The sequence below is a fragment of the Physeter macrocephalus genome, chromosome 16 (assembly GCF_002837175.3).
Source record: "Physeter macrocephalus isolate SW-GA chromosome 16, ASM283717v5, whole genome shotgun sequence".
NCBI classification, from domain to species: domain Eukaryota; kingdom Metazoa; phylum Chordata; class Mammalia; order Artiodactyla; family Physeteridae; genus Physeter; species Physeter macrocephalus.
Window position 1 is genome coordinate 62,429,915 of NC_041229.1, and position 16,089 is coordinate 62,446,003.

General features: G+C 40.1%; 1 protein-coding gene across 2 annotated transcripts in view; it reads left to right on the plus strand.

Annotated features, from left to right (window-relative positions):
* The window catches only part of SYT9 (synaptotagmin 9), a 196,336-nt gene that overhangs the window by 129,470 nt on the left and 50,777 nt on the right, over positions 1-16,089 (plus strand). For both annotated transcript variants that reach the window (XM_055091631.1, XM_024118965.2), the window contains exon 4: positions 14,669-14,789. In XM_055091631.1, coding sequence (XP_054947606.1) covers positions 14,669-14,789 — 121 coding nt within the window. The remainder of the gene's footprint in view (positions 1-14,668; positions 14,790-16,089) is intronic.

A 16,089-nucleotide genomic window follows, 5' to 3' on the forward strand; every position in this document is an offset into this window, starting at 1 on the left:
GCCGCTCCGCGGCATGTGGGATCCTCCCGGACCGGGGCATGAACCTGTGTCCCCTGCATTGGCAGGCGGACTCTCAACCACTGCGCCACCAGGGAAGCCCTCTAGGTATTTTTGAAGGGAAAAATAACATGACTTGCAGATGTGGGAGGGTAAGAGAAGAGGAGGAATGTAAATTTGATGACTACCAGATTTGGGGAGCTTCTGGGAAGATGTGTTTACCAAACTGAGATGAAAAAGACAGGTAGGAAGTCTGGGGGCAGGAGAAGGAAATCAGCTCCATTTTTGAAATACTAAGATTGAGATGCCTATTAGCCAATTAACTAGACATCTAAAGAAAGCACTTGGGTGTATGAGTTTATAATGCAGGGAAGAGGCTGGGATGAAGATATAAATGTTGGAGTTATCCATACATAAGTGGCATTTTAAGCCAGGGAATTGGGTAAGATCAGATAAGATAGTGATGTGAATGTTTTTGGTCAGCCGTAAAGTGCTTTACATGTATGGGATGTTATTCTCCTGTCCATTCCTAGCTGAGCATATCATTAGTCAGAGTAATACTTTCTAATGTAGGGCCAGTCCTATGGAATTAGATCTAGAATCATTTCAGGGAGTGATTCAGAAAAGGAAAAGGAGTGAGCTGATGGCAGTCCTCTCACAGTCCCCTGTGAGGGCTGAGGGGTTCACTCGTGCCCCAGCACCAGCTCAGAGAGCGTCATCCTCCAGGAACACTTCCAGTGCAATTAATCATGTTAATATCTATAAATAAAGTGCAATCAACAGTTTCTTTAACAGTGCATGCTAATTATTGGTAGGATCTGTCACTGAAAAGAGGTGTTTTTGCCAATTTTGTCATGTCTGGGGCAAGCATCAGGAATACAGTTGGAGTTTCTGGGAAAACTGAATGACCAAATCGTTACCAGCTCCCATGTTACAGGTGGGCCAGGTTTGGGCCATCAGTGTAATTGTTACAGTGAGAATGAATGACACTTAAGGGAAATGCTACAACTGGGATTTCCTCTCCACTTGATAAATAATGATTTCTTGCTGCTTTATCTTGCAAGCGTTTTTGTTTTTGTAAGAGACTCTGTGAGAACAGGATTTCTCAGTGAGTCAGTAGTGCTGGGGAATATCAGGGTGGGTGGTGACCAAATGTTCCATAGCTTGGTGGCTTCCTGGAAATTTGACCCAAAGTCTCGAGGAAGCTAGGCTACTGGGGCTGCAGCAGGTGTCCAAGAACCCTTGCACCTCCTCTTCATTTGTGCATCAATTCAAGAAATACTGACTAAGCTACTCCTAAGTGTCAGCCACTAGGAGAGATGGATAAAGAGTACAGAGGCCAGTGAGAATGAGAAACATGTAATCAATTGTAGTCATAATAGCCACCTCATATTTACTGCAGATGCAGGTTTTCTCATTTAATCTTTTTAACAGCCCTAGGCTTTAGATATTAATTCTAGTTTCCAAATGAGGAAACTGAGAGCAGAGAACTGAGAAACTGAGAAATTATGTAGCTTATCTAAGGTTGCATTAATAATAGGGAGGCACTAAGACTTGAACTCAGATTCATTCTGTTGTACTATATGTCCAGGTTTCAGGGCTTTTAAATAACAAGTCCTCTTTATGTTTTATACCCCCAGCCTCAATTCCCACTCTTCCAAGCACATACTTTCAACTGTTTATTTCAAAGTATACCTCTATATTTTTTCAACGATCTATTTTATTTAGTTTTAGATTTCTATTTAATTTTATTGTGGAAGTTGAAGATTTAGCTCGTAAATGCACTGCACAAACACACACACTCTATCCTCCTCCATCTTCTCAAAATAGTAATATCATAAACTTGTAGAGATAGTTATTCATATCTATATCACTATTGCATAAACTTAGTTTGTAGCTGAACCGTGTAGTGTGATTACATTCTTTGTTCCCCCAGGAGTTGGTCATTTGTACCTCTAGCCTGGCTCTTCCCCCTGATCTCCATACTCATATCTAATTGGCTACCTGACGTCCCCATTTGGATTGTACATATAACATATGCAGAACTGAGTTCTTGGTCTCTCCCATAGCCCAGTGCCTTCTCCCTCACCATTTAGAAATGAGGGTTAATGGCAGTTCCACCTTTTCGTTAACTCAGGCCAAATATACTGGAATCATTCTTGACTACTCTCTTTCTATCATTTAATCTATTAGAAAACCCTGTTGTTTCATCTTCAAAATTTGATGACCTCTCACCACTGCTTTCTCTGGACCAAGCCACATCACCTCTCACAAGGTTCGCTGCAGTAATCTAACTGATGGCCCTGCTGCTACCCTTGTCCCCTCAGACTATTCTCAACACAGGAGCCTGAGTGATCCTGTTAGTCACATTGTGCTACTTTACTGCTTCACTCCTTTTAATGACTTCCGTTCCCACTCAGAGCATAAGCCAAAATTCTTTTGGTAACCTGAATGATCTGGTCCCTCACAGCCTCTATGACCTGACCATTGTTACTCTCTGCCTTTCTCACTCTCTCCTTTCCCTTCCGCAGACATAGCAGGTCACTCCCACCTCAGGGCATCTGCACTTGCTCCTTGGTCTGCGTGGAATCTCCTCCAGTTATAGCCGCATTACTGGCTTTCTCACCTTGTTTCTCCAGGTCCTCACTCAAAAAGGCACTCTCTTGTGAAGCCTTCCCCACTTAACATTTTATTTAACTGCTCAACACTACTTAATCCCTCTTCTCGACTTTTTTCTTCTCTGTATTTTATTATACATGTGTTATTATATGTGTATTTATGTGTATGTGTATATGTGTATATATACGTGTGTGTGTCTGTATATAATTTATGTTGCTCATTATCAAGCTTCACACCTAAGAAATATGACTTATGATAGCAAACGACTTCTGCCTGTGGTTTGCCGATGGATTCCCAGCACCCCGAAGAGTACCTGGCAAATAATTGCATCCCATCAATGTTTGTTGAATGAAGAACCAACAAATGAGTTATTTTGGTTTTATTTGCTGTGTGTGGGTGCCTATCAGTAACTTGTCCCAAACTCTGTCAGATGTTTAAGTCTCTTAATAACTACATCAGATTTTATTTCTTTCTGTAGAGGACAGCCTTTAAGGGCATAGAGCAGGGAGTGGGTGGAGAGGCAAATGAAGAGAATCGGTACATAAGACAAATGTCCATACATGCATGAGTCAGTTTCTGAGCTCTCTATACAACTCCATGGGTTTATTTGCCCTGCACAAATACTACCCTAGTCCAGTAGCATTCTAGTTAAGTTTTCCTATCCAGTAGAGTAAGATCTCCCAATTTGTTCTTCTTCAAGAGAATCTTGACTGCTCTTGGCACTTTGCATGTCCAAATTAAATTTAAAATCAGTTTGTCAAATTGTAATCTGATTGGAATTACATTTAACCTGCAGATCAGTTTGGAGAATATCTGTATAATATTGAGTTCTTCCAATCTGTGAACATGGTATATCTCTTCATTTATTTAGACCTTCCTTAACTTTACTCAATAATGCTTTATCTTTTTCCTATAAAGAAATAGTGGTCATTTTGGGGTAAATATATTCCAAGGTTTTGATGTTTTCTGATGCTATTTTAAGTGAGGGTTTTTTTCTGGTTTTTTTTAACCTGTTTTTTCTGGTATATAAAAATGAAATCTTTTTTTTTTTTTTACTTATCTCATATCCATCAGTCTACCAGTCATCAAGAAACATGCTTATTAATTCTAATAATTTATCTTAGGTTTTTAAATTTTCTTTTCTTTTCTTTTTCTTTTTTTTGCCACGCCGCACAGCTTGAGGGATCTTAGTTCCCCAGCCAGGGATCGAACCCAGGCCCTTGTCAGTGAAAGTGCATAGTCCTAACCACTGGACCTCCAGGGAATTCCCCAGGTTTTTAAAAATTTCTTTACACAGAGCATCATCTAACAATAAATGACAGAAATGAATTCTTCTTGTCAAAACTTTATACCTTTTATTTCTTTTTCCTACCTTAATTCCCTAGCTAGGACCTCAAGTACAGTGTAGAACAGAAGTAGTAATGTGTCTTATTTCTTATGTTAATTGGGAAGCTTTTCACATTTCACCAGTAGTTACACCAGTGCTGCAGCCTTGTTTTTAGAGGCCCAGCATCAGATAAGCAAATTCCTCTTCCATATCTGGTTTGTTAAAAACTCTTATCATAAATAGATGCTTGATTTTTATCATATTTTTCTACATTCACTTAGATAATTATATGACTTTTCCTCTTTATTATGTTACTATGGGCAATCATATTTTTAAAACTTCATATGTTAAACTAACCTTATGAACTTGAGATAAAACATGTATGAGTAATATTTTATCATTTTCATGTTTTTCTGCATTCAGTTTTCTAATATTTTGTTCAGTTTTTAAAAAAATCTCACTTCATGAGTGAAATTGGTCTGTAATTTTGCCATTCTTGTAATGGCTGCCTCCAGTTTTGGTACCCAAAATATGATATCTTCAAAAAATAAATTGGGGTGTATTCCCTCTTTTTCTCTTCTCTAAAAGTGTTTGCATAATATTGGCTGTATTTGTTCCATAAAACTTTAATAGAATTCACCAGTGAACCCAACTGAGCCAGAAATTTTCTTTATGGTGAGGTGTTTAATTACAGATTCAATTTTTTTAATGAGCCATAGAAATTTGGAGTCTTTAATTCTTCTTATATAGATTTTATGTTTTGTGTTTTGCAAAACATGTACATTGTGTCTAATTTTTAACATATGTGGGCGTAAAGTTGTTTATAAAATCTTTTTATTCTCTTTTTAATGCTTTTAGTAAAGATCCGTAGTTGTGTTGCATTTCAACAATGACATGGTTATTTTTGCCTTTTCTCTCTTGCCCCCTCTTTTTTATCTGTTTTAACAAAGGTTAGCAGTTTTTATTTAGCCTTTCCAAAGCCAACTTTTGGCTTCGTTGATTTTCTTTAATATATTTGTTTTCTATTTCATTAATTTCTGCTCTTAAATTTATTATTTCCTTCCTTCTACTTACTTTGGGTTTAATTTGTTGTTCTTTTTCCAAGTTCTTCAGATAGATGCTTTGATCACTGTTAATCAGCCTTATTTTGTTCCATGTTATGTGCTTAAAGCTAAAAAGTTTTTTCCTTAATCTGATTTTTAAGCATTTGTGTGGGTCCTGTGTGTTTCTCTTTTACTCTCATACTGCTACCACACTCACAGCACTTGTGACACCACACATGTTGGGGTTATTCCTCTACCAAGCAATTCTGCAAGACCAGCTGGGTGTCCTGCAATTCTGACACTATCTACCTTATTAAGGACTCAGTCCCATGACACTGTCCCTGGCTTCAGATTCCAGTCACAAGTAGCAGGTCCCCAGGTTACCCACAATTTCTGTCCAACTTGGCTACAGATCAGAGGTTCCCATGACCTCCTTCTTGGATTCGATTATTTGCCAGAACAGCTCACAGAATTCAGGGAAACATTTACTTGCTTTACCGGTCTATTAAAAGATGTGATAAAGGATACAGGTGAACAGAGATACGTAGGGTGAGGTCTGGGAGGGTCCTGAGCACAGGAGCTTCTGTCTCCATGGAGTTGCGGGTGTGTCACCTTCCTGGTATACGGATGTGTTCACCAACCTGGAAGGTCTTTGGAACCAATACTTTTGTATTTTATGGGGGCTTTCTCATGTAGGCATGGTCAATTATTAACTTCATTTCCAGCCCTCTCCCATCTCTGGAGAGGGGGCTGGTGCTGAAAATTTCAAGCTTCTAATCATGGCTTGGTCTTTTGGGTGACCAGTTCCCATCCAGAAGCCATCAAGGAGCAGCCCATCAGTTGCCTCACTGGAACAAAAGATGCTCCTAGTACTCTTATCACTTAGGAATTTACATGGGTGTCAGGAACCCTGTGTCAGGAAAAGGGAAGAAACCCAAATATATATATTTCTTATTATAAATCACAATATCACAGCATTCCGCATATTTTGAAATGTATAATTTTTATTATCATCCAGTTCAATATATTTCTAATTTTCATTGTGATTTTTATTTGGAACCATGGTTTATTTGGAAGTGTATTTCTTAGTTTCCAAACATATAGAAACCCTCTAGTTATCTTTTTATTACAGAGTTCTAGCTTAATTGCATTATGGTCAGCTCTCATCCTATCTAACATCTCTGCCACGCCCTGCAGTTAACTAACCTCCTTCCGGATGTCTTCTATGACATCAACTGTTGACCTCTGTTTGAGAATGTGTTATGGTTAGGTACACAAGTGTATGGACCACAACCACTTCTCCCCTTTTCAGTACAGGAAAATGTGTGTGAAAAGGCAAGCTGAAATAAGGGCATGGTGTATGTATAGTAAAGGATTGTCTCAGCAAGCTTGGGTTGCCTAAACCCTACCCTGCACATTCCAAAGAAAGGACTAGTCCTTGACTGAAAGATAACCTCTAAGCCCTTAGAATATCCTGACTGATAGGAGTTCTTTGTAAAACAGACCTTGGACCACACCAAAAATTTTTTGCTAATGGTGTGATTTATGATGGACACTTGTTTTTGTTCACCTAGGGCTCTGGGCTGTGCTGATCCCCCTCTGATGAAGGGAGTAAAGACTGACCAGCTAAGGTTAGTCATGTGGGTACTCGGTACCACGCACAGTAAGAACCTTGGGCATCAAGGTTTAGGTGAGCTTCCCTGGTTGGTGATACTTTGTATATGTTGTCACACATCACTGCTGTGAGAACTAAGTGCTATCTGTGTGACTCCACTGGAAAAGGGCAATTGGAAACTCATGCCTGGTTTCTCCTGGACTCCACCCTATGTAATTATTTTTCTTTGCGGATTTAAATCTGTGTCCTTTTATTGTAATAAACCGTAACTATGAGTAGAACAGCTTTTTTGGGTCCTGTGCATCCTTCTCATGAATCATCAGACCTGAGGGTGGTCTTGAGGACCCCCAGTACAGTGGTACTCAGAAAATATTGAGGAGACTGGTGTATCAAAAGTCTGTTGATAATGATTCTCTTTGCCTAACTTTTGTAACCTACTATAAAACCAAAGTTCAATAATTTTGGCAATGTTAATATCGTGCAAGTAGTATTAAAGAATAATTCTTCAGGATGTCCAGTTATATATATCAGGTGAAAATATGAGATTGCTTCCACTCCCTCATGAGGCTCCTCACAAAATGATGAGCTGTAAAAGACTTTTGCTTTGACCCTTCAGTTATAAATAAAGACAATTAGGGATGTCCTAGAAAACCAACATCATGAAAGAGAAGGTCCAAAGTAAACAAACAGATCAACTGATCACTGGAGAAAAAGAGATTAAAGCAAGAGAAAAAAAATTCCAATTAACATCAATCACTGAGGACCAAGCAAAATCAGTGAAAACAAGATATCAGTACCTTTTGGGGAAATTTCAGAAGGTACAAGTACAAAGTAAAAGTACAAAGAGACAATCTTAAAACCTCCTTGAGGGAAAAAAAATCTGCAAAAGAATGGCATCAAACACCCTAGCTGGAACATGAAGTACTAGAATATATTGTGACAAAATAGAAGATTCTAAGGTAAAATAATTTTAACCTAAATTCTGTGCCCAGCTAACTTTCTTTTAAGAATTAGAGCACAGGGACTTCCCTGGTGGCAAGAATCTGCCTGCCAATGCAGGGGACACGGGTTTGAGCCCTGGTCCAGGAAGATCCCACATGCCACGGAGCAACTAAGCCCCGTGCACCACAACTGCTGAGCCTGCACTCTAGAGCCCGTGAGCCACAACTACTGAGCCCACGTGCCACAACTACTGAAGCCCATGTGCCTAGAGCCCATGCTCTGCAACAAGAGAAGCCACCACAATGAGGAACCCGCGCACTGCAACAAAGAGTAACCCCCGCTCGCCACAACTAGAGGAAACCTGTGCACAGCAACAAAGACCCAACGCAGCCAAAAATAAATAAATAAATAAATTTATTTTTAAAAAAAAAAGAATTAGAGCATAATAAAGATTACTTTAACTACCTGTGAACCCTCACTGGAAAAACAGTACTCAAGGACATACACAAGGAAAATGAAAAATGTATCTAGTGGGGGATGATATGGGTTTTATGAAACTTCAGTGAGCAGAGAAATAAATATTTTAACCATAGTTTAAATGTTTGCTAATAATTTGGCTGTGAAACAGTAGAATGGGAAGAAACCATATTTTAAAGGACAAAATCATAATAAATTCCAAGAGGAAGAAGATTTGGATACAAAATTAACAAGCTTGATTTAATAGACATATAGAAATATGTCCCCTACAAATAGAGTATAGGCATTATTTTCAGACATATTTGAGCACAAATGAATGGGATAGGATAGGATAATTTTTTCAGTGGTTAAAACCATCAAGACATATTCTCTGAATTCAGGACAGTAAAACTAGAAGACAAAAATACAGTCCTCTGTAAAATGTCTTTTCAGAATTTTTTAATCCCCATTAATTTACATACAATAAAATTAATAAATTTTAAGTGTACAAGTTTTGTCACATGAATATAGTCATGTAACCACTACCATTCGGTTCAAAATAATCTTTAATATCCCTTATGATTTTTTTCTTTGATCTATAGGTAATTTAGAAAAGTATTGTTTAATTTTCAAATATTTGGAGATTTTCCAGATATCTATGACTGAATTCTACTTTAATTTTATTATCGTTAAAGAACATACTTTGTATGATTTCATTCATTTTGGATTTAATGAGAATTTTTTAATGACCCAGAATATGATTTATCTTGCTGAATGTTTAGTGTATATTTGAAAAGAATGTGCATTTTGCTGTTGTTTGACAGAGTATTATAGGTAGAGTAAATATCAATTACGTCAGGTTGGTCAATAATACTGTTCAAGTCTTTTATATCCTTACTTCTTTTCTGCTTCCTTGTTCAATGAATTACTGATAGAGCAGTGTTGGAATCTCTTAACTCCACTTGTGGGTTTGCCTGTTTCTCCTCTTAATTCCATCAGATTTGTTTAATATATTTTGAAGGTCTGTTATTAGAAACATACACATTTAAGATTGTGCCCTCTTGATGATTTTAGCCTTTGTCAATGAAATATTCCCTTCCTCCCTGGTAATAGTCCTTGCTCTGAAATCTTCTTGATGTTAATATATCCACTCCGGCTTTGTTTACATGGCCTAATTTTTTCCTCCTTTAAACCTATCTTTGTCATGATGTTTTTTTTTAGTAAATTAATTTATTTGGTTGCACTGGGTCTTAGTTGCGGCAGACAGGCTCCTTAGTCGTGGCTCACCAGCTCCTTAGTTGGGCACATGGGCTCCTTAGTTGCAGCTGACAGGCTCCTTAGTTGCGGCTCCCGGGCTCCTTAGTTGTGGCATGTGAACTCTTAGTTGTGACATGCATGTGGGCTCTATTTCCTGGACGAAGAATTGAACCTGGGCCCCCTGCACTGGGAGCGTGGAGTCTTAACCACTGCACCACCAGGGAAGTCCCTGTCATGATATTTTAAGTGGATTTCCTGCTGACAGCATATGTAGATGGGTCTTGCTTTATGATCCTATCAGAAAATTTATGTACTTTCAATTGAAGTTATAAGGTATATACATTTAAAGTAATTATCAATATGGTAGTGTTTAAATCTGTCTTTTCTATTTGTTCCACCTGTACTTTCTTTCTTTTTTTCTTGTTTCCTGCCTTTTCTGAATTGAGTATTTTTATGGTTCCAGTCTATCTCCAGTAATGGCTTATTACATGTACTTATTGATTCTTTAGGTGGCTACTCTATGGTTTAAAATATACATCTTTACATTATTCTATCTAATATTATTTCCTTTCTTCTGCTTATTTTGCTTTTAATTTGTTTTTATTTGCTTTTTTCTTGAAGTGGAAGTGGTGGTCAGTGAACTGACACTTTTCTCCTTGTGTAATATAAGCATTTTAGTGGTATAAATTTCCCTCTGAGTACTGCTTTAGCTGTATCCACAAATTTTTGTTGTTTTTTCATTTCAATTTAGTTCGAAATACTTTCTAATTTCTCTTTTGATTTCCCTTTTGATACATGGGTTATTTAGAAGTTACTTAGTTCCCAAATATGTAGAGATTTCGCAGATGTCTTTTTGTTATTGATTTCTAATTCATTTCCATTGCAACCAGAAAATATACTTTGAATCTTCTCATATTTAATTGAGACTTGTTTTGTGGCCCATAATATGGTCTGTCTTGTTCAATGTTCTGGGTACACTTGAAAAGGATGTGTATTCTGTTGCTGTTTGGTAGGGTGTTTCTTTAATGCCCCTAATTAGGCCAAGTTAGTTGATAGTATTGTTCAAGTATTCAAATCTCTGACTACAACTTGTTTATCCTCACAATTCTATCAGTTTTTGCTTCATGTATTCTGACAGTATGCTATAAAGTGCATAAATATTTAGAATTGTTATGTGCTTTTGATGAATTGACCCCTTTATCATAGTGAAATGACCCTTTTTGTCCCTGGTAATATTCATTGCTCTTACCTATACTTTGTGTGATATTAATTTAACCACTGCAGATTTCTTTTTATTAGTGTTAGTGTAGCATGTCTTTTTTTTTGGCATATTTTTTTTATTCTTTTACTTTTAATATACTTATATCTTTATATTTAAATTAAATGTCTTATAGAGAGCATAATATTGGGTCTTGTTATTTTATTGAATTAGATAATCTTTGCTTTTATTTTGATGCTTAGATCTTTTATATTTAATGTAATTATTGGAATAGTTGAGTTTAAATTTACCAGCTTACTATTGTTTTCTATTTCTATCATATTTGTCTCTTCTGGTCTTATTCCCTTTTCAGTTTTTTCTGCCTTCTTTTGGATTAACTTAATTTTTTTTTTCTTTTTTTTTTTTTTTTTTGCGGTACGCGGGCCTCTCACTGTTGTGGCCTCTCCCCGGACCGGGGCACGAACCCGTGTCCCCTGCATCGGCAGGCGGACTCTCAACCACCGCGCCACCAGGGAAGCCCATAACTTAATATTTTTAAAGCATGTATCTTATCTCTTTTGTTGGCTTATTAACTATAAATCCTTGTATTATTTTAGTCATTTCTTTTGGGTTCATAGTATACATCTTTACACAGACTAACTTAATGTGATATTATACTATTTATAGTATATAAAGTACAAGAACCTCACAGCAATTCTAGTTTCATATCTTTTCAGTGAATAACCACAATCAAATGAAAATTTCTTTCTCAGTACTGATTTTTTCAGTCCCAGGGAAGACTCTAAATCTCCCTGCTTGGGTTACATACTCACCCCTGAACAGACAGTAGTGGATAGGGACATGAATATTTTGGTCAGTCTGAATTCCTGCAGCAGCCCTTCTAGAACTTCATGGAATTAGGAAGGACTTCACCAGAAGAACCCAAGAACAGGAATGCAAAAGTGCGCTAGTTACACAAAAACCAGAGCTATCGTAGACCACTACAGGCAAACATACCACAGAAAGAGTTTACGGATTGGCAGGTAGAGAATTCACACACACACACTTGCTATAAATTGCCTATATATATATCTTACCAACAATACGGAACTTGGCCACACAAAGCAGGAGCAAATGAAGCATTTCTTTGTATGACATTTTCCTTCCCCTTGTACCCCCCAGGGCACCTCTGCATATCTGATTTCTGTCAAGCTGGAAAAGAAGCCAAACACTCAACGACTCTTTCGTATTTGACTTTTATCAGCATTCTGGAAAAATTTTTACTAACAATATAAGCACTTCTGTATAAGACAGAGTTTCTCAACCTTGGCACTATTGACATTTTGGACCAGATAATTCATTGTAGTGAGGGGCTTCCCTGTGCATTGTAAGATGTTTAGCAGCATCCCTGGACTCCACCTACTAGATGTCAGTAACACAACTGCCTCCCCAGTTGTGACAATTAAAAATAATGCCAAATGTGCCCTAGGGGAGCAAAATTGCTCCTGGTTGAGAACCACTGAATTAAGGAATGTTTATAAACATCAAGATCTACAGATTCTTAACCCCAAATCAGCGTCAGCTGATGGGGAGAAAGCAGAGTTAGCATTAGGTGCCATCAACTTCTGTTCTGTATCCCAGCAAGCCCATCACTTCTCAGGGGACCACATCTGTTGTTCACCACGGCAAGAACAGCTCTCAGCACCTGGACGAGAGCAATGTTCAGCAACCACAACCACAACAAATGTTAGAAGAATAAGTGAATAAATGAATGGACGGATAGATAATGGATGAAAAGAAAAATGTGCATGATTATCCACAGTGTTACTCTGGGGAAAGGAGTGACTTAGGTGGTATGTACATAAGAAAAGGACATATTTTACGATTATACTTAAAAACTTTTGTATTTGAATTTTATCATTTTCACTTTCATAATTTAGATAATTTTAAATGATTTATTTTTAAAACACTTGGAAATCAAACCAAGCGTTTTCCCCTTAATAAACTTTTCTTTAATTTGCTCAGGGTTTTTTTTTTAAGTACAAAAGTGGACTTTTGCCCTAGTTCATATTCTGGATATATAACCAAATCTGAAGTGCGATTTTTTTTCCTTTTAACTCGTGAGCAAACAGCAATATAATATAAATATTTATGAATGAGGTTTACGTTGGGGAAAAATGTACTTAGGACAAAAGTAGCTTGACACATTACATTCAGTTATGTGCCTTGCTCTTGAGGGCAGGGACTGCATCGTCACATCTTGAGCCCTACAGAGCTTGTGCAGTGTGGGCCCTCAGAAAATGTATGCCGAAAAAATGATGATGAAGCCTCTTAGGCATGGTTTTGGTTGCTCCTGTTTTACTTTGTAAAACCAAGATTATTGGGGCAGGCTGAGAGGGGAGGGGGCTTGAGCCAGGTGCAGTGAAAAGTCCTCTGAGAAGAACATGTGTCTGGGCCTTTCTGCTTAAGGCAGACAGGAAAGGTCCAAGGGCAAAGGAATAGGCCAGGGAGTATAGAGGGGAAAAGATAATTTATGGGGACAGCTGTGCTCCTTTTTCTCCTCTGCCACCAGCAGGAAGCTGGGTCAGATCCTTCAGTAACAGCAGACCCTACTCCTGCAGTTGGGAACCCGAGAGCACAAAGCAGTCCAGCACCTGCCCCGTGTGACATCTCCACCCCAGGGGGAAAGGCCCAGCTACCTGGGTCTCTTGATATTAGGGCTCCAGGAACCAGAAGAGCCTGGCATGCTTGCGAGGAGAGGTCATTTATTTACATGAAGCAGGGAGAGCTCGAGGATACAGAGCAATCCATCTGCCTTAGCGACTAAACAGACTCCCTTTGCCTCATCCTCCTGCAGAAGCGGTCAAGGAGGGAGGTTGGGCGAGGTGACCTTACAGAGCTGAATCTGTGCTTCTAAAAATAGTAGCATCTTTGGAGAATCAAGGAGGGGAGGGGAGTCTGTGGATATTGAGGGCAAAAGCCAGACTCCCCAGAGCACTGTCAGTATGAAACTGTATTAATTAGACACAGACACCCAGCTCGATAACCTCAGGTATCACAGAAATTGAAACTAAATGAACTGGCTTTTTTTTTTCCTTTCTGGTTATACTTTCCCTGGGCTAAAAAGGAGAAAGAGAATTGTGTCTTCTGACCTATTTGAATGACTGCACACTGCCCCAGGAGATGTTTACCCCAGCAGAGGGAAATGGGGCTTCTTAGAGACACATTGAGAGAAGGCAAGAGCTGCGGCAAAGTGGGAGCCAGGGGGTCAGCCGTTGGGGGCCTGCGGGGTCTGGGTCCCCACCTCTCTCTTCCTGCCTGGAGACTGCGCAGGGGCTGGGCAGGTGTCCAAGTGTGTCCAGGGCTGTCACGGGCTGCCACTCTCAGGCTGCTGCAGGGTCTTCGTTGAGAGCCTTGTAGGGACTAGGTGTTTGCAGGGTCCAGTGGAGCCACGTGCCGGTCTGCACAGGTTGCATGTAACCAGGTTGCGTGAGGTGCTCTGGTGGGTTGAGGGGTGTGTGTGTGCGTGCGCGTGCGCGTGCTGGGATGGGGAGTGTTTGCCGGAGTGTACGGAGGTATTGCAGCAAACTTGGGGTGGGGGCGTCTCTGTAGGGAGGTGTGTGGCGCTATAGGGGAAGAATGCATATGGACGGTGACTGCCTGGAGGACTTTGCGGGCTATGCTATGTAGGAAATGGGGGATGGGAGTCTCCAAGGGGCTGTACGGAGACCTATCTGAGAGAGTGCACAAGGCTAAGGGTGGGCTGTGTGCAGAGCCTGTCTGGGCTGCCAGTGGGGCAGCCCAGCACCATGGGGTACCTCTTTGTGTAGCTTTGTCCTGGGGGCTCTGGGTGGATGTGATGGGGATATGAGTGGAGCCACACGGCGGGCTCCGTAGGGCATAGTTAAGGCTATGGGGGCTTCTGCTCTGGGGACTGCTGGGGGCTGCGGGACCTGTGTGATGCTGTGCAGGGCTGCAGGTAGCTGGATAGAGGGGCAGAACCCTGGATGGTCTCCACAGCTCTGCCATTTAAAGATGAGTGTGCTTCCTTAGGGAGGGTGCTCCTGAAGTGCAGGCATTTATTCTCCTTCATCTGATTGATTACATGAAGGGGAAGGAGCAGTGCCGTCCCTTGCAATGCTGCCCTGCCCCTGCTTCTGTGTGCACCAGGCTGAAGACACTTTCTCTTGCTTCAGTTTGTGCTCTCTCAACAGGACAACGTGGATCTTGGAGAGCTGATGTTTTCCCTCTGCTATCTTCCCACGGCTGGCAGGCTGACCATTACCATTATAAAAGCAAGGAATTTAAAGGCAATGGACATAACAGGAGCATCAGGTGGGACAATCTCAAATGCAGATTTCCTCCTACGTTCTTATGTAGCACCTTATGAAGCTTCCAGTAGAGTAATAAAGTGTGTGGACTTTGGAACCAAACTGCCTAAGTTTAATCCTAGTCCTAGACCTAATAGCTGTGTGACCTTGGGCAAGTCACTTAATCTCTCTGGGCTTTAGATTCCCCATCTGTAAAAATGAGGACAATAATAGTATCTGGCTCTTTAGGTTGTTACAGGATTAAGTGAGTTAATACATATGACACCTAAGAACCGTGCCTGGCACACACTAAATGCTCCTCAGTGTTAGCTCTCATTATTATTACCATTATTCTCTCTTAGGTCTTCTCCTTCACATAATTGTGGACTGGACCTACAGTTTGCACATGCTGATATAGCTTGTCTAATTGGGCCTTTCCTCACATACAAACAATCATCATCACCTCAGGCTTTTAGAAGATTGATATCCAATATCCTTATATAAAAGGTCCATCAGTGAACTATGCAGTTTGGTTTTTCCAGTGAATCAAGCATGTAGCCTTAAATTCTAAACCCTAACAGAAAATACCCTGATATGCAGTTCCTTTGATACAAGTTCACAAGCCACCTCTTCAGGGGCTCCCAAAATGTGGTCGCAAAACCACCAGTTCACTGGCTTTTGGTCACTGAAATCAAAAGATGCAATATAGTTTGCTTCCTGGATGCCAGTGTTTTATTCAAGCAGAAAAAAAGATATGGCCTCTTCTGGCCCTCTAAGTCCCCCCAGACAGTGTATGGGTGTCAGAGCAACACATGGTTAGGCAGGTGAAGCAAGAAGGACTCCCCACTGAACAGAATAGTGAGGTGAAACCAGGAAAGTTCCACCTGAAGCAGAGACCAGCCTTGCCACCTGTCACCCCATCCCAGCATGGCACCACAAGCAAGCCTGTGTCCTTTCTCTCCCTGCTGAACTGCTTCTCCTTTTGCAACCCCACTGCAGGCAACTCTAGGGCTTGAGGCCCCTGCACTGAAGGAAACCCACCCCACCCCAAGTTTTCCCAGTCCTCTAGGAATTTAGCTTCTCCCTTTCCTAAAGAACTAGTTTTTAGAAAAAGATTCCCTGAGGTGGCTCCAAGTCAGGTCCTACAGCCTGTTTCCCTATGCTTTGGAAATGGCTTTGCATTTCCCTTCCTGTGACAGCCAAGCAGGTCCTGGATCCTAATCTAATTCGGTAACATGTTTTCACACTATTTTTAAATCCCACTCATTTTGAGGGGAGAGAGTCCTGTGCTTTTTCCTGAATGAATGACTTAATTATCCCAACTC